The 18846-nt window shown below is 46.4% G+C and overlaps 1 protein-coding gene across 7 annotated transcripts in view; it reads right to left on the bottom strand.

Moving 5' to 3' along the window:
• dock10 (dedicator of cytokinesis 10) overlaps positions 1-18846 on the bottom strand; it is a 526558-nt gene that overhangs the window by 181938 nt on the left and 325774 nt on the right. For all 7 annotated transcript variants that reach the window (XM_072474508.1, XM_072474511.1, XM_072474505.1 and 4 more), the window contains exons 6-7: positions 17362-17487; positions 11141-11275 (exon numbers count right to left, since the gene is read on the bottom strand). In XM_072474508.1, the coding sequence (XP_072330609.1) occupies positions 11141-11275; positions 17362-17487 (261 nt within the window). The remainder of the gene's footprint in view (positions 1-11140; positions 11276-17361; positions 17488-18846) is intronic.

Here is an 18846-nt window from a genome sequence, read left to right as displayed (position 1 = left end):
GCATCGGCCTAGCCCCTGAAGATGCGGAGGATTCCGCACCTTCGGGGCGGTCCGACACCAGAGTGGTTCACGCCACTCCTCGGCGCCAGAGTGGCCCGTCCCGCCGGTTCGTGGGGAATCCCGCCCATGTTTTCTCTGATGGTCATGAATCTTTGTAATTCTCTTCCCCAGATAGCAGTCGGGCTGGGTCTTTGAATATATTTAAGGCAGAGATGGATAGATTCTTTGCTAACAAGTGAGTTAAAGGTTATTGCGGTAGGCGGAATGTGGAGTTGAGGCCACAATTAGGTCAACCATAATCTTACTGAACGACGAAGAAGGCTCAAGGTGCCAAATTCCTATGTTTGTATGTTTATTTTCCTGACATCAACTTGCAATGCGATTAAATGCACCTAAATATAATCAGGCATTTGCAATATTTATGTTACTTCTGGCAGATCATCTTATAAGTATTGCCAGGGCTGGGATGGCTCCAGCATGTTTTTTATGCTCCTGCCTCTTGGCAATAGACTCATATATTTTTTTTAAAAATCATTTGACTAGAATGATTTAGTACAGTTCCAAGAGTAATCAACATGATAGTAATATTACAGGCTGGAGAATAAATCTTTCATGTTAAGATTCTTCCAACCTCTAACAAACGTTTCATATCAGATTCTGTTTGCAGTTTCAATAGATTATAATTCTATATCAATTTAATGCACATTTACCTCTCTGCTACGAAGTGAGCGCTCTTCAAATGCCAGCTAATGTGCCCATGACATGAAACACATGGCAGAATAAGCACTTACTGCAAGAGATGATCCATGTACTTAATGACATCGGGAAATGGTCACAGGAGGGGAAGGGCAAGAAACAAGCTGTCAAACAGGTCTTCATTAATTGGATCTGATGATCCAGCCTGGAGCATATTCCTTTAAATAAAATTCCCTGCACACCACTATAGATAGTTATTCTTTTCTCAGTATATCTTGAGAGGTATGACAGTGAGGGGTTACAGAAAAAGTATGTTCCTCAAATGACCAGAAACTAGCAGTCCAAACTGCAACACGAGTAAATCACAAACCAGCAGTTTCCCGATGATTCAATGACCCAATATCAAAATCAGTTGCCATGGTTTCTCAGCCATTATGAGATGTTCCACTGTGGATTCAATTCTATTGGAAAGCAGATTAAGCTTGCTCAAATTCATTCAATTTCATGCCTTTAACAAATATCTCCAGATAACTCCATTTACTCGACCAAATTGCATCCAATTAAAAATCAGATTGATCCAAAACATCATTTTTCTAACTTTGCTTTCACTTCTGTCAGAGTCCTTCTTATGTGCCAAGTGGTGTTGAATGCTAATCTGGATGCATGAATCCTTGGTCTACTTTTTAAAATTGAAAATGACTTTGTAACGCAATACTTATTATCCCAGACTGATTCTACTCAGATTGCCTCATACACAATTTGAAACGTGCGCCATGACGTGGCGGATTTAATTCTAACAGTGTCCGACGATGATTTTGTTTCCACCAGCTGTGCTATTTGTTTAAGATCACATTTAATACATCCAATAAATATACTGAAAGTTACCCACGGTCATAGTGCCAACATTAACCAGTCAGCAATGTCCAATCTGTCTTTTGCCTTCATCAGACAGCAACCTTGCAAATGGACAATTAGTGCCTTCAGATCTGAGTGCAATGCAGACAAAAAAATTGCATTTCCTACACCTGACTCTCATTTTCTGCTCCACAATCAGTGCCATTCCTGTTCTTTGATGGAATTGACTGCATGGAGTTTCATGACAACTTTGGAAACGCTTCTCATTACTCTACATGGTCAGAATTTCCTATCTCTTTGCAGCGTGTTGAATTCTCTGGAGCAGAGCGGAGAGGATCAGGGCCGGGATTCTCCCCTGCCCGGCGGGCTGGGGGGTCCCGGCGGGATGGAGTGGCGTGAACCACTCCAGCGTCGGGCTGCTCAAAAGGTGCGGAGAATCCGCACCTTTGGGGGCCAAGCACTCACCGTGAGGGGCTAGGCCCGCGCCGGAGTGTTTTTCGCCATGCCAGCTGGGGCCGAAAGGAGTTCACCATGCGCGGGAGCGTCAGCGGCCGCTGACATCATCCCCGCGCATGCGCAGGGGGGGTGTCTCTTACTCATCGGCCATCGCAGAGGCTGTGGCCACGGCGGAGGGAAAAGAGTGCCCCCACGGCATAGGCCCGCCCACGGATCGGTGGTCCTGATCGCGGGCCAGGCAACCGTGGGGGCACCCCCTGGGGCCAGATCGCCCTGCGCCCCCCAAGGACCCTCAATTTCACCCTATCCCCGTAACCCAATAACCCCTCCTAACCTTTTTTGGTCACTAAGGGCAATTCATCATGGCCAATCCACCTAACCTGCACGTCTTTGGACTGTGGGAGGAAACAGGAGTACCCGGAGGAAACCCACACAGACACGGGGAGAACGTGCAGACTCTGCACAGACAGTGACCCAGCAGGGAATCGAACCTGGGACCCTTGCACTGTGAAGCCACAGTGCTAATCACTTGTGCTACCGTGCTGCCCATTGCGACAAGTTACGTTGCGGCTTGTGCAATAGCACTGGTAAATCTTGGAACGATTGATCGAGAATCATTGCGAAGAGGTAGATTGAGTATCTGAATATGAACATTCCCCTTCCATTCCCCCAGCAGAGTCAAACGGCAAACCTGGAAACACAGGAAGCACTTCCTGGTGAACGGCCACTGCAGCATTACCTTCTGCCATGTTATCTGCAATAGTTGCTGAATCTGGAACTTTTCCTGACTCTGAGTCATAATGTAAACGAATATGGGGCGTCATTCTCCGCCGGCGGGAGTCTCCGTTTTGCCGGCGCCTGGGGGTTTCCCGACGGCGTGGGGCTGCCCCACAATGGGAAACCCCATTGACCGGCCGGTGTTACGGAGACTCCCGCCGGCCGGTCGGGGCAGAAATGTGGCGGGGCGGGTAGGAGAATTTCGCCCCTGGTCTTGGTGTCTGCGAATAATTATTCCGTGTTACAGTGTCACAACCCAAGATACTGGACCACTTTGGTTTAAAATGATTCCCAGTAACCACCTCTGGTTAATACCAAAGTTCTGAATGTAAACCTGATCATCCTGTTTGAACTGATCCTCCACCTGGTTTGTGCTGTTTGAATGATGCCTAGCTGATTGAGGCTTGTACAAATTTAAATTTATTTGCTAAGCCTTTGCCTTGTTCTTTGCACTCCAGCATTTCATCGCTAAATGCCCCTTCTTGTTGCACCGGTGACAAACAGCATCCATACATTTGCAATGATTCACATGTTGCAGCCCAACACACTTAAAATTCTCCACTGCTTTCACCATATTGCTTGCAATCTCTTTCTTCATTTGATGCAGCATCCCTCCCTGGGCACCTACATTAGCTGTCAAAATATCATTCGCATTACTGGCAGCCATTTCCATGCTCTGCAAAATTTCCAGAGCCTTCTGAAATGTCAGTGTGGCTTCACCCAATAGTGAATGCTGTCCTCGTTAATGCCGCAGACCAACCTATCTCTGGGTATAGCTTCTAAAACTGCCTTCATAGAATCATAGAATTTACAGTGCAGAAGGAGGCCATTCGGCCCATTGAGTCTGCACCGGCTCTTGGAAAGAGCACCCTACCCAAGGTCCACACCTCCACCCTATCCCCATAACCCAATAACCCCACCTTACACTAAGGGCAATTTTGGACACTATGGGCAATTTAGCATGGCCAATCCACCTAACCCGCACATCTTTGGAATGTGGGAGGAAACCGGAGCACCCGGAGGAAACCCACGCACACACGGGGAGGATGTGCAGACTCCGCACAGACAGTGACCCAAGCCGGAATCGAACCTGGGACCCTGGAGCTGTGAAGCATTTGTGCTATCCACAAGGCTACCGTGCTGCCCCCCACAAGGCTACCGTGCTGCCCCATGCCTTGCCCCATGCAAGGCCATGCCTTGAATGTTCTGAAAGCTGTCGTATTTCTGCCAGTAATTTAGCTACCGATTGGCCTGCATTTCGAAAATAGCTATGAAATTTGAATCTTTGAACATTCACCTAGTGGTTTGGGTTATGGTGATTTTGGACCAGAGCAACAAAATCTGCAAATAAACTCTCCCCTGTCTTCCGCGATATGGCCAGGTTCCTCATCAACTTATAAGTCTTTGCCTCATACACACTTAGGTGAATCAAGTGCTGTTTTGTCTCATCTTCTATTCCATTTGCGAAAAATAAATGCCGCAATTTTCAGCCCAGTACTTCTTTCTCTCATTGAACTCACTGACTGCCCCAAACATAGCCATGGCACTAACTTGAAATTCCGTTGAATAAACCCACAATAAAAACTAGCTACTCACTAAATGAAACCTCGTGTTGCCACACTGAACATCAAACCATTTGTTATCTTTTCTTGTTTTCTCCTCGTCGCCAAAAAGATGTGGTAACTTGAGACCACAAAGTAGGTCATCAAATGATTGTTTAAAAGAATTTCTTTATATGAATAACGAAGTTCAATAATAACAGTAACTCAGCAGAACAGTAGTAACAGGAATAATTATGAAAACAGGAACACCAGTAAAACAGGTCTTGCTTACAGGACACCATCTTGCAGACTGAAAAGCCCACCAAAGCCTGCACATTCGCACAACACTCAACAGATGCCAATAAAACAATTACCTAGGAGAAAGGCTCAGAAGAACACTCTGTACTCAAAATGACACTCTTTAACAGCGGGAAAGAGGAATACTCCCATGCGTCACTAACAGTCCTATGAATGATTTTAAAATCATTTCACCATCAGAGTTAGCAATAAAGCATAGCAATACATATCCATTGCTCCCCTCAATTTGTCTATGAAAATTGAGGGACAATCCTGATATTTTGCCACAAAGACAGGGGGCATGATTTTATTAAAGGTGAGTTATGATTGACAAATTTAGTAGTTTCAAAGAATAGTTGAATTGTCAATGGTAGGTATGAGGATTTGCAGAAAGCATTCATTCACATGTCTTACTTTTGAATAGAATTCAAGTCCCAGGCATATACTGCCAGGGAACATGTAGCAGCTGGGATAGATGTTGGCTGATGGGATGCAAAAAAAGTGTTAGGTTAGATGCTTGGACTGAAGAAAGGTTGGAAATAATGCAGCATATAGGTCAACGCTTGGCCTACATTTAAATTCAGCAAACGTAGATAATTTGGACCTGGTTACAAGAAATGTATTTCCAAATTTGCTGTTTACATAAAAATGAGTGATTTGGCCAACGGCAAGAAAGATTGTAAAATGATTTTGGGACAACATGCGTGTCAGCAGAATAGGTAAACAGACAACAGAGTGATTGAACATTGGTAAGTATGAGTAGCATATTTTGTGAGAAAAATAAGGAGCAAGACTATATTTTTAGAGAAAGACACTGAAGGGTGTAGATCAACTGGAACACCTAAGGGTTCAAAAACATGGGGCTAATATGTAGGCTGTCTGAACAAGCTGTGACAAACTGAACATGCAAAAGGCCACAATGGAAAAAAAAAAATTAACAGTGTACCACACATTTACTCCAATTCGATAGGCAGATTTGCCGACAGCTCTCACTAAAACCACACTAGAGGTGAGATCAATGCTGCTTTAGACACTACTTTCCACTTCCTACGGGAAATTGAATTTTTTTTACATTTTCATTTCAGCCTTTGTGTGTTGAGAAAAATCCAGAAATGAAACAATTCCATTTGGACAGTATGCCACAATACAGAATCTCATCCTATATATAACATTTTAAAGTATGAACTAAAGCTTCATTTTATACAACAGAGAATGGTGTTTTAAAGTTGCAATAAAGCAAGCAACAAAGCCAAGTATTACCTGTCATCCTTAATTGTAACTTTCACCAGGGGCGAAATTCTCCCGAAACAGCGCGATGTCCGCCGACTGGCGCCCAAAACGGCGCCAATCAGACGGGCATCGCGCCGCCCCAAAGGTGCGGAATGCTCCGCATCTTTGGGGGCCGAGCCCCAACATTGAGGGGCTAGGCCGACGCCGGAGGAACTTCCGCCCCGCCAGCTGGTGGAAATGGCCTTTGTTGCCCCGCCAGCTGGCGCGGAAATGACATGTCGGGGCGGCGCATGCGCGGGAGCGTCAGCGGCCGCTGAAAGATTCCCGCGCATGCGCAGTGGAGGGAGTCTCTTCCGCCTCTGCCATGGTGGAGACCGTGGCGGAGGCGGAAGGGAAAGAGTGCCCCCACGGCACAGGCCCGCCCGCGGATCGGTGGGCCCCAAGCGCGGGCCACCCAGGCCACCGTGGGGGCACCCCCCGGGGTCAGATCACCCCGCGCCCCCCCAGGACCCCGGAGCCCGCCCACGCCGCCTTGTCCCGCCGGTAAATAGGTACTTTAATTTACGCCGGCGGGACAAAATTTATCGGCGGGACTTCGGCCCACACGGGCCGGAGAATCGAGCGGGGGGGCCCGCCAACCAGCGCGGCCCGATTCCCGCCCCCGCCGAATATCCGGTGCCGGAGACTTCGGCAACTGGCGGGGGCGGGATTCACGGCAGCGCCCGGCGATTCTCCAACCCGGATGGGGGTCGGAGAATGCCGCCCCAGATGTAGAATGAGAAGAAAATGATTTTCTTCAATTTGTTCCAGTATAATATCATAGCTTTTGAGACAAATATTCGTATCAGAGGCAGGAATCAAGAGATGGGACTAATCTTGCCATTGTCATCCAGGCTCTATCTTGAGACTAACGGCAGGCAGCATCTTCCAAACAACCAAGCCCTAAGTGGCCTGGTGCTCCAGAGACAATTGGTGGCTCATATGTACATTGAACCGTCTGACCACCCCCCCACTTCAAACCCCTTATCCACCACCTCACACAATATTCACTTTATGAACAGAACTTAAGTCCTATTTTAGCAATTGGAAGTTGTTGAATAGTCCATAAAACTTTGGGTAATCAAACTGACTCGTCAAACCAGCTTTGTAAACATGTCAAGCACTGTAAAATGATAGGCCGGCATGGTGGCACAGTGGTCAGCACTGCTGCCTCACGGCACCAAGGGCCTGGGTTTGATCCCGACCCCGGGTAACTGCCCGTGTAGGGTTTGCACATTCTTCCCGTGTCTGCGTGGGTCTCACCCCCACAACCCAAAGATGTACAGGGTAGGTGGATTGGCCATGCTAAATTGCCCCTTAATTGGAAAAAAAATTTATAAAGGAAAAAAGCACTGTAAAATGATTATGCAGTTGGATTGCAACCAAGCACCCTTAAAATTATGAGTCAACAAAGAGACTTTAGTCTAGTCATTCCTTGAAATAGCAGTTCTGGGAAATGTTATCATATTAGGCTACCCTTTCAATAGTGCAAAATGTAGTCTACCTTCTTATCTATTAGATTAACCATTTTTCTAACTCAGGTGACGACTTTTTCACATTTACCAGGTTGATCTTTTAATTGACAGATTATCAGCTGGCGCCAGTGACAATTTGTTCAAGGGTAGTTTCATCTTCCAATGGTAAAACTATGATACTCACCTTACTGAACACAGAAACAGCTCACGATGCAGGACTGAATGATGAACTATAAAGGAGGCATAAACCATTAATTTACCTTGTAAACGCCTCCCATCTCCATGCAGCTGGTCTAAAACAAACAGCTGCTAAAGTCCAGTGACCTCCATGAAAATTTGGAAAAACTTACCTGGGGCATGCTCTCAATGAGCCCACAATGTTGTTGGCTGTCTCGTTAATAGGATTGACCCTGCCTGATTAGGCCATAAATATTGGCCCTTTGTCGCTGGGTATCAAATGCACTAATTGTTCTACAATCTTGATGTAGGGAATCCAATGCACTTTATATTGGACCAGAAGGAAGTTAATCTCCAAACTACTCAGTGCATGAGCAACATTGTCGATGATATTGCCACATTGTCAAGAACAACACAAAAATCAGTACAGACTGGATCCCAGTGAAAATGGGATCCCCACAGTAAATGGAGCATTTTACTGAAATAAAACAACCCAGTTTTAAGCACCACATTTTGCCAAGGGGACTGAAATGACATAGTGGCAAACAACTGCACCATCAGAGTCTTTTTTATCACTTTGTAGTTGATTTCAAGTGGCATTGTACATGGATAGTCAAGACCAATATGAATTTTTCAGCCCAAGCAGAATTACAAGAAAAGAGATCAGGAAATGAATAAGAGAGGGCAGGAGTAAAGGGGGGAGCCATAGAAATCAAACAGAGTTGGGAGGATGATGTGGAAAAGGTACACAAGGATCAGTAGTGGGCCAAAGTAACATGGAGGGTGTAGAAGAAATGGAATTAGGATCAGATGGACGAAAGAGTTGGGGCAAGAGTTCTGGAGGTTTGGCAGGCTCGGGCTGTGGGTAAGGGGTTGACCCGAGGACCCACCCCCGGGATGGGGGTTCTATGTCTGGAGTTCGGCCTTCCAGTCCTGGGAAACTTGAAGATCACTCTTGGAATAGTATTCTCATGCAACCCTCTGCCAAAATCGTCATCCTCGTCTGACCTGTTAAAACTTTGAAGTAGCCTTCTGACTCTGAACTGCTCTGCCTGTCAGCTGATGAGCAGATCAGCTCCCTCAGCCCTATGTTTTAAAAACTGATGCTTTTTGAAGTGTTTGAGCCTTCCTAGAAAGCCCATAACACTTGGAAATACTTGAATTCCCCTGAGATCCATTGAAATGCTTAGCATTCATTCACTTTCACAGTGCAGTACCTTTAACCAGCCTTTGATTGACAGTTTAATGGTTTAAACACAGCAAGCAGGAGGTTTGTTAATTTATATTTCCCTTCAAGCTTGAATGCATCTGAGGCACCCATATTGATCCTAACCACAATGTTTATAAACTACCTTGTTCCGATTGACAGCTGCTGGACAATTCAACAATGTTAAGTGCTTTCTGCAGCCAGGCAGTGGCAGAGAGCACATAACCTCCTTGATCCCCATCGGGATCCAGTGGGTCAGGGGAGCTCTTGTAAATACTTGAACCAAAGCCCGCCAGTGGAGTTCCCACTCTGGGGGTCAGAGCATAAGAGAGAGGTGGAGATTCGGGCTTCCAGCCCAAATGCATTTGAACTATTTACATGTTCTTGCCCGGCTCTGGTCTGTGGAGTAGAAGTGGAGACTGGGGATGGGTCTGCCGTCAAGCATTGATCCCATTTTTGGGCTGACGCAGGATTCTACGCCCGATTGGGATTCCCAATCTTAGTGGTGGTGTGCTGAGAATCCCACCCACAATCACTGGTGTCAGGGGAGGTGTGGACGGAACACTTGTTCTTAATGGTTTTAGTATTTGTGGGGACAGGTTACAATATGTTCATGTGAACATTTACGACAGGTGTACTATTGACAAGAAAATGTGACCTAGATGTTATGGAAAATTAACAGAATGGCCAGGGTTTTACTGAAGAGTCGGTGGAGAGCACATCAATAATTGGCCACTTGAGGGCCTCAATTTGGGAGGGCAAGGGCAGGTTGGCTGGCCTAGGCCTCACCTCTCCCAGCGTAAAATTCCAGAGAGGTTGGTGAGGGCGGGAACCTAGGAAGGTGCAGTGTCCACTCCCTGTCTCACTGTGAGGTTGAACAGCATCACATTTATGTCTTAGTTGGGGGTGGGGTTGTAATATATTTGAGTACATCGGAATGAGTATTTATTTCGGGTCAGTGGATGGTATATGACTCTGGAGTCTGACAAATAAAAAGACATAAATTGAACATGACTCAAGGTTGAATTTACACATTTGTGCAATTATATTAATTTCCTATTGAATAGTATTCATATAGTTTGTGTGGTGTGGTTTAGATTTTCACTTTGGTTGAAAATTTCATGGCACCATTTGGTGTAAAGTTACATTAAGCTGTGAGTGCTTGAAATTACTTTCAGCTCATTCATACACTTCGCTTCTTCATTTGTTTCTTGTGCAAAGATCTTGTAGAAGCGGCACTTATGCAAATGAAGTTCTTGCCCCGTGAGACGTGACATTAAGTCTCAATGTTTTTTTAATGTTGCTACTGCAATGTCTTCGATATTTAATAGATTAATTTGAAAAGATAAGAATTGAAAAAGACCAGGAGGTGTTTTTTGTCCTTAATGGTTTTAGTATTTGTGCAATGGGTTACAATATGTTCATGTGAATATTTACGATAGGTGTACTATTGACCTGAGGATGTGACTTTCTGACTGTTCTGTTACCATAGAATGTAATCACTGGGGGGCCCAAGAAAAGAAGGGATGCACGTTTGTCTTTAGTCAATATGACTCTAGTTACAGAGGTGAGAGACACAAGAGATCTGCAGACTAAGCCAATGAAAAAGGGCAACTGAACTACTTCCAAATAAGGGAAGATGAATAATGAAAAGTGGGGATAAAAGTTGGCAAATTGTAACTTTTGTTGGCTCAGCGTTACCATGGCTTCTGGGATATGACTCTTCTGGACACGATTTAACGTCACTTCGTAGATAGAGAATAGAATAAATCGCCTGTGCTGGCAACAAGCAAGAATTCCTAGGAACTTGAGAGATGAGAGGCTTCCATATTGTCTTTACTGCTTTATATCAAGTATATGCAAAATTTTGCTCAATAAATTCTACTTGATTCATAAATATGGGTGGCAGGGTAGCACAGTGGTTAGCACTGTTGCTTCACAGCGCCAGGGTCCCTGGTTCGATTCCCGGCTTGGCTCACTGTCTGTGCGGAGTCTGCATATTCACCCTGTGTCTGCGTGGGTTTTCTCTGGGTGCCCCAGTTTCCTCCCACAAGTCCCGAAAGACATGCTTATTAGGTGAATTGGACATTCTGAAATCTCCCTCTGTATACCCGTACAGGTGCAAGAATGTGACGACTAGGGGCTTTTCACAGTAGCTTCATTACAGTGTTAATGTAAGCCTACTTGTGGCAATAAAGATTATTATTATTATTATTAAATATTTGTTATTCATACCTTGTCAGGTCAAGCACAACTGAAGACCCTAGCGTTCAAAATTAAGAATTCAAAAAGTAGAAATTTTAATTAGAAGGGCTTTATACTTCAAAACCCTAAAATCGTACACAGGCATGCGATCTTTGATTTAACACAAGTTGACCATGCGCTCTTACCTGAAGGACACCTGTACAAGAATCTAGAAAAATACAACCCTTAGGTTCTTTGGAGATTTTTTCATCCTTGTAGAAGTTCATAATGTAAGAGTTATCTGATAACTGTGTTAGCTGGAAGTATCGCCTCTTAAAGGACTGCAAAGAGAAAAAGAATGTTAATATTGCAGCCATATAAATAGTCTAAACCAAAGTAAAGTCATTAAATGAACATGGTCTAGTTAGAAACACAGAAAAAGCTGCACCTGAGGAGGGAGAAACAGTTTATAGACAGCTTTTCCATTAATGAGACACTGATATCAGGGTCCCAACACCGTGGGTTATCGAAGCTAGAGGTTTCAAAGACTGAAAGAGCTGCTGCCTGCTTTTGCTGGTAAGAGAGAGAGAGGGTGACTCCATCTTGAGGTCTGCTCTCAACATTTAAAACAAATCTGAAATTCAAAATGGTCTTCTGGACCATCACTGTGGAGGGGCGCTCCTTCCTCAGGGCAGCCTATAGTTGTAGCTAAAGCCATGGTCTGGAAGTAATCAAAGTAGCCATGGTCAAAGCCTTCCTAGCCACAGCTCTTAGTTGGCCGTGGGGAGGCTTTCTTCAGTAGTTAGTCTGCTCCTGTTGCCACAGGGGGCCCGTAGGCTAAATAGAAATTTAGAGTCAGCTTCTAATTCATGCCCTTAATTGATCTTTTAATCAGCTTAACCACAAGTCCGACCTGGTCTTCTTGAAATGACTCGGGGCTGAGATGGTGCTGGTACAGTGGTCACTGGCACTCAGTTGCTGGTGATTTGTTATGTTGTAGGTGTAACATAAGCGGCTTCCTTGTGGTGCACTTGACAAAGGAAGGTTCAGACGTGGAGATAACTTCAACACGTTTATTAAACTATTTACACTTCTATTACTAGGGTTCGACACTACTGCTAATCCTACTACAGCTACCCAGACTGACTAACCAGTTGCTGCAATCCACGTGGTGGGAGTGATATTGAATCAACCCTGTGTCTCTACTCACTGACTGTCTCCACTGGAAAGAGGCAGATCATGTGTGTGGTGTCCTTTATATATGGGTTGGTGTAATGCCCCCTTGTGGTCGTGTCACCTCCGTGTGTATCGCGAATGTCCATTGGTCATCTCCTACCAAACTGATCTATTGGCTGAGTGTGTGTGTGTGTGTGATGTCTCCAGTGCTCCCTCTAGTATCTAGCTAGCCTACATGTATTTACATTGATGCACATCACCACATCCCCCCTTTTTTGTTTGTTACATATTTTCTGCACACTTTGAGAAAATTGAACAAAAAACAGGTTGATAAGGTAAGGTATATATACAAGTCATGGGAACAGTGATTAAACAGTAAGTCCAAATAATTTGTGTGAGTCCCAAAAACCATCAATCATCATGGTCAAATGTCTCTCTTGGTTATGAATGCCATCAACGTCCCTGTGCCACAGGAACCAAGAAGTGGTCAAATCACTTTGCTGTCTGATTTGGAGTCCCTTTCCTTTTTCGATGTTTGTGATGGTGCTGTCGGATGGCATCTTGTAGCTGATAAGGTGTTGACCTTGAAGAGGTACCATCAACAGTATCATTCGAGGTCATGGATGTGCCGTATGGTGAAGTTGGATAAGACTGTACATACTGGTTCTGGCCACGTGCTGTGCTGGAAGGGTGATCCTGCTGAGAACCGCTGAAGCTTGTCGAATAGGAAACAGAATTGCTGCTCGCATAAATACCTGGTGGTGATGTGAAACTAGAACCTTGCATCTGATAGGAATATGCCGTCTGGCCAGGCTGGGGTGCAGCAAATTCTGGGCTGTAACTATGGCATCCAGTCTGTAGTGCAGATTGCACTTGCGGTAGACCTCCTTCGGTCTTGATTCCATTAGTGGGCAATCCGTAGTGCTGGCCTGTTTGAGAATATGCTGCATAGACTGCTGGCTGCTGCATGCCTGAATACTGGGTTTGTCGAGATTGAGCTGTCATTGGGTGCACTGCTGGTGTAGAAAAAATGTGTGGATATAGCTGTGGTGAATATTGGTGTATTCCTCTTGGACTGTAGCCGCTGCTTGTTATTACTGACCCAGTGTAATTGTTAAGTGATCCATCTCCTGTCATTGTGGAATCTGCTGTCACCCTGAGCGTGCCATCACTGAGGTTGTGGCACTCCCTGTCTGGAGTAAAGTCCGGTTTACGTGAATCAGAGTCGGCGTTTGGTTGCTCCCCATTTGGAGTCTGGTCTGTTTTAACTGAGTCAGTGTTGGTTTGTTGATGCTCCCCGTCAGGAGTCTTAGCAGGTTCACTGGAGTCAGCTGAGATTTCTTGAAGCTGCACGTCTGGAGTCGGAACATGCAGGAATACATTGACTTGTGGCGAGGTTTGAGCGAATGAGGGTGGAAGTATCATGGTGTCACCGGAGTCACCAGTGGTCTCACAGTGGTCGTCGAGTGCCTCTGTACACACTAGTGACTAGCTGAGGTCTGTCACTTTGCACATCTTGCATGGGAAGTGGGATGCTGTCGTCACTCGTCTCACATAGCGTGGGTAGAGCCTCAGTAGCTGCTTGTTCACTTGGGTTGGGTAAATTGTCAGTCTTCATCTGGTGGTGCAAACAATGTGTGTGGACTGTCATTGTCTTGCTGTTGTCCTTCATTTGGGCTTGGACTGTCATCGTCGCTTTGTTCTACATTGCAGCATGATAGACTGTCATGGTCGTCCTGCTGTGCATTGGAGGGTGGTAGACTTTCATAGTCTTCTTGCTGTTTACTTGAGCATGGCAGACTTGCATCGTCTGCCGCTAGTTGGTCAGACGAGGTTGCTAGACCCTCATGGTCTTGTTCCTGCAAGGACTGCGCATTGGAGTCTTGCGTTGCTTCTATCGTGGAGGCTGTCCACGAGCTCGCTGAGGAGGCTTGTGACACTGGAGTCACGTCTTGTGTATGTGAGGACTGCGGTGTGGAGTCTTGCGTGTCTTCTTTCGTAGAGGCGTAGACCACGCTCTGTGTGGCAGCAGGCCGCTCACTGTCTCTTGGTTTCAGGCTGCAGCATCATCCTGCACTCACGATTGGGGATGTCGTAGATGCTGGGCTGAACATTCTCAAATCCGAAAAACGAATCCGGGTCTGCATCGGATTCAATACGGGGGTCGCCAATTGTCAACACGTCTGGTTGCGGTTCGGATTTGGTACTGCGGTAGCCTTCCAAGGTGAAAGGTTTGTCCGAGTCGTTGTCTTCTCGGACCATATCATCACTGTTTGCGTCGGAGCTGGCTCGCGAGGTGCAGAGAAAATGTAAAGGTCGGTATCGAAGTGTCCAAGGTCGGAATCACCGGTTTGGGCATAGGTAACAGCTTGTTGCAGGGTTCTTTGGAGGTTAATTTTATTTACTGGTTCAATTTGAGGCATTATGCTGTCATTCCAGGTGAAGGAAGGTTGTTTTGCAGCTTTAAAGGGTTTTTTCTTTGATTTGGGATATTTCCCCTTTAAATGGGCGTGGTCCGGGCCTCTGATGTCATGACCCATGTGACGTAGCGTGTAGGAATCGCTGTTCATTTACCGATGGCCGTTCTCGTGATTGCGCATGCGCGGCGTCATGCGCATGCGCAAATGGACCTTCCCGTTCTGTGCCCTTCTCGCACAACTGCGCAAGTGCAGTCCCTGTAGAAAGGTGGCCGCCGACCAAAATTGTTCTCTGCTCCGGGATTTTGGCCTCAAGGTGAGTACTGGCACTTCTCTTACCTTTTCTTGCTGGTTGGAGTGTGTTTTCCTCACAGTATTTGCCGAATTTGTTCAGGACTGCCTGGAAGTTGCTCCTGTTTTGCCCCTTGGAGAACTTGAATTTTTAAAAGATTTCTTCTGCTCTGGCACCAGCGGTGGTGAGGAGAAGCTCTGTTTTTTCAGGATCTGCCACTTCTTCTAGTTCGGCTGCTACCAGGAAGATTTCAAACCTTTGCCGGAATGCCGGCCAGTTTTCGTGGAGATCGCCGTGGCACTGGAGCTGCTGCTGAACCCGGATCTCGAAAATCTTGCCTGGGTATCGTTGCTGGTTGTCACTGTACGCTGAGGTATGGCCATCTGGATTGAAACAGTTCAGTCCTGGTACCATGATTTGTTATGTTGTAGGTGTGACATAAGCGGCTTCCTTGTGGTGCACTTGACAAAGGAAGGTTCAGACGTGGAGATAACTTCAACACGTTTATTAAACTATTTACACTTCTATTACTCGGGTTCGACACTATACTAATCCTACTATAGCTACCCAGACTGACTAACCAGTTGCTGCAATCCACGTGGTGGGAGTGATATTGAATCAACCCTGTGTCTCTACTCACTGACTGTCTCCACTGGAAAGAGGCAGATCACGTGTGTGGTGTCCTTTATATATGGGTTGGTGTAATGCCTCCCTGTGGTCGTGTCACCTCCGTGTGTATCGTGAATGTCCATTGGTCGTCTCCTACCTAACTGATCTATTGGCTGAGTGTGTGTGTGTGATGTCTCCGGTGCTCCCTCTAGTGTCTAGCTAGCCTACATGTATTTACATTGATGCACATCACCACAGCTGGGTCTCGTGGTTAAGCTGATTAAAAGGCCACTTAAGGCCATGGATCAGAAGCTGACTAAAATTTTCCAGCTGGCATATATTGGGAGCACAGAGGCTACTGGAGGTGGCCCCCCAGGGACAGATCAGAGGCTGTGACACAGGAAGGTTTTCATGATTCTTTCCTGACTTGGGGGCAAAGTGGTCATTCAATCTGTGTTTGATGTCCCTAATATTGAGGAGACCACATCGTGAGCAGCAAACATAGTACACTAAGTTTGAAAGAAGTATAGGTAATTATTTTTTTCGCCTGGAAGGTGTGTTTGGAACCTTGGACAATTTGAAGGAATGAAGGAAAGAGGACAGATGTTGCATTTCCTGCACTTATGACAGGAATGGACTATTGAAAGGGGAGGGATATGGCGCATGTTGCAGTCACGTTTACCCTGCTCAACGCCTCCGCTCATAAGCTCTCTTCTATCTCCCCTCCGAGCTCCTCTTCCCAATTAAGCTTCGGCTCCTCGGTCTGTGGCTCCTCCGCTCCCATAAGTTCTTTATATATATCCAAGACCCTCCCCTCCCCCACCCATCCACTGGACGCTACCCTGTCCTGGATCCCCCTGAGTGGCAGGCGTGGGAAGGTCGGAATCTGTCTGCATAGAAAGTCCCGCACCTGCAAGTACCTGAACTAATTCCCTCTCGCCAGCCCATATTTCTCCTCTAACGCCCTCATGCTCGGGAAGCTCCCTTCCAAGAACAAATCCCCCATCCCCTTAACCCCAGCCATCCGCCATGCTCGGAACCCACCGCCCATATTCCCCGGGGCAAACCGGTGATTGTTGCAAATTGGGGACCAAATCGATGCTCCCATTCCCCCCACATGCCTTCCCCATTGGCCCCAGATCCGCAAAGTTGCCACCACTATGGGGCTGGTGGAGTACCGTGCAGGCGGGAGCGGCAGGGGAGCCGTAACCAGGGCTGCCAAACTGATCCCCCTGAACGAAACTGCCTCCATCCGCCCCGAAACCGACCCCGCTCCCACCATCCACTTCCTTATCATAGCTATGTTGGCCGCCCAGTAGTAATTACTGAAGTATGGCAGCACCAGCCCCCCTTCCCCTCGGTTCCTCTCGAGCATCACCCTCTTCACCTGAGGGGACTTTCCCACCCACACAAATCCCATAATCATTTCATTAACCTTCTTGAAAAAAGAATGAAAATGGGGAGACACTGGAAAACGAGCAGGTATCTCGGGCATAAAATTCATTGTTATAGTTGGGAAGGAACTGGACATGTGGAGGAAGAAAAACAACAGGATTGGTGGACTGAGGTTTGAGGCCATGAAGGAAAGATCTCCAGAAGAACAAGGCCAGTGATAGTCTAGGAAAAAAATGGCATGATTTTCAGTGGTGAGGTTATGGTCCAGGGGATTTACATTAGAGGAATTGAAAAGCAAAGAGATCATGATAGAAGTTCATAAATTTGCAGATAGATAAAATTTGCAAAAATACTAAAGATCAAAAGTGAACTAATATTGAACTCCTTAACCTTTTCAGTAATGTTTGCAAACTAATGTTGTTGAATACAATGTTTATTCAGTTCCTTTGTGTGCTTAATATTTGGAACAGTTCTACATTGTAAATTTTTTAACAACCCTGCTATGTTAATTAAATCAGTTCAGGAAAGAACAACTTACTTGAACAATAATGCTGTTATTCACAGTGCTATTAAAATTCCCTTTGTGAAGCCAGCCAGACTTGTAAACTCCCATTCCTCCTCCACCACCACCCCCTCCTTTTGAAGAGGATAGAGATGTAGTGTCCTATAAATCATAAAAATAGGAAAACATTGATGTTTCAATTCTGTCCTCATTACATTTCTAATCTCCTCTCCCAAACAAGTTACAGCAATAGTTAGGTATCGTGCTTTCACACAGTTTGAAGGCATTGCAAGTGAGACGCAGACATCAGGACCACTTAATGTTAACATACTCGAGGAACACTTGTTATCCTCTAAAACAGAATTGTGTGACAATTATGTACGTATCTACTTATGACATGAGCAGAGGTCATTTCAAGAACAAAATATCTTCAATTTATAGAAATAAAATTTGAAAATAATTTGAAACAGCACTGTTCTTCATTAGCAAACTTGACAAATGTAATTCTTTACATGGGTGTATCTTTGCCCTGCATCTAAATGAAAAAAATACATAACATTGACTTTCCCATTGTGAAAGGTTGTACAGGGAGATAGGCAGCACTTCACAGACTATGCCTCCAATTTTCTCTGCAGTGGATTCCACCAGAGGAGGCAGAGAGGAAAGACCAGGTATTGCCCATAACAGGGCTGATCTTGTTGCATGACATTTCGCAGTCGGGGGCTAGCTCAACCATCTGTCTGCTCAATGTCGCCCAAACATGCTAAATTACATAAGGAGCAGGATTCTCTCAGCCTGGGGCCAGGCCAGAAAATCCCCCCAACCGGCCCGAATCGTGCCATGCCGCCCTGACCCTGGGACACGATTCTCGGCCCGGGATGGGCTGAGCGGCCGCAGCAAAACACCCGAGTCCCGCCGGTGCCGTTCTAATCTGCTCTCAGCCAGCGGGACCTCGCCATGGAAGGGTACGTGCCGGCCTGTGGGAAGGTGAGGGGGGGGGGGATCGACCCCAGGGGGGCCTCCGTTGTGGACTGGCCCATGATCGGGGCCCACCGATCGGCGGGCCGGCCTCTCAGGCTGGGGGCCTCCTTTCCTCCGCGCTGACCCCTTTAGCCCTACGCCATGTTGCGTCGGGGCCGGCGCGGAGAAGGGAGCCACCGCGCATGCACGCATTGGTGCTGGTGCCACTGCGCATGCACGCGTTGGTGCCGGTGCCACTGCGCATGCGCGAACCCCGCGGCGCCCAATTGACACCGGGATCTGCAGCTGGAGCGGCATGGGCTGCTCCAGTGCCGTGCTGGCCACCTGGAGGGGCCAGAATTGCTGATCCTGAGTCCGTGTTGATGCTGTCGAGAAACGCGACGGCGTTTCCGACGGCGTCAACACTTAGCCTCAGGATTAGAGAATCCCGCCCAAGGTGCCTCAAGGGAAAGAGAAAGTCACACAACTTTAAAAATGCGACCAAAAAAATAGTTGCATGTCAGCATGTGCTCTAACTTGTAAGAAATAAAATTGCTGCTC

Source organism: Scyliorhinus torazame, chromosome 14 (genome assembly GCF_047496885.1).
Source record: "Scyliorhinus torazame isolate Kashiwa2021f chromosome 14, sScyTor2.1, whole genome shotgun sequence".
Lineage (NCBI taxonomy): Eukaryota > Metazoa > Chordata > Chondrichthyes > Carcharhiniformes > Scyliorhinidae > Scyliorhinus > Scyliorhinus torazame.
The sequence above is the reverse complement of the archived record's forward strand: the minus strand, read 5'-3'. Positions and strand labels throughout refer to the sequence as shown.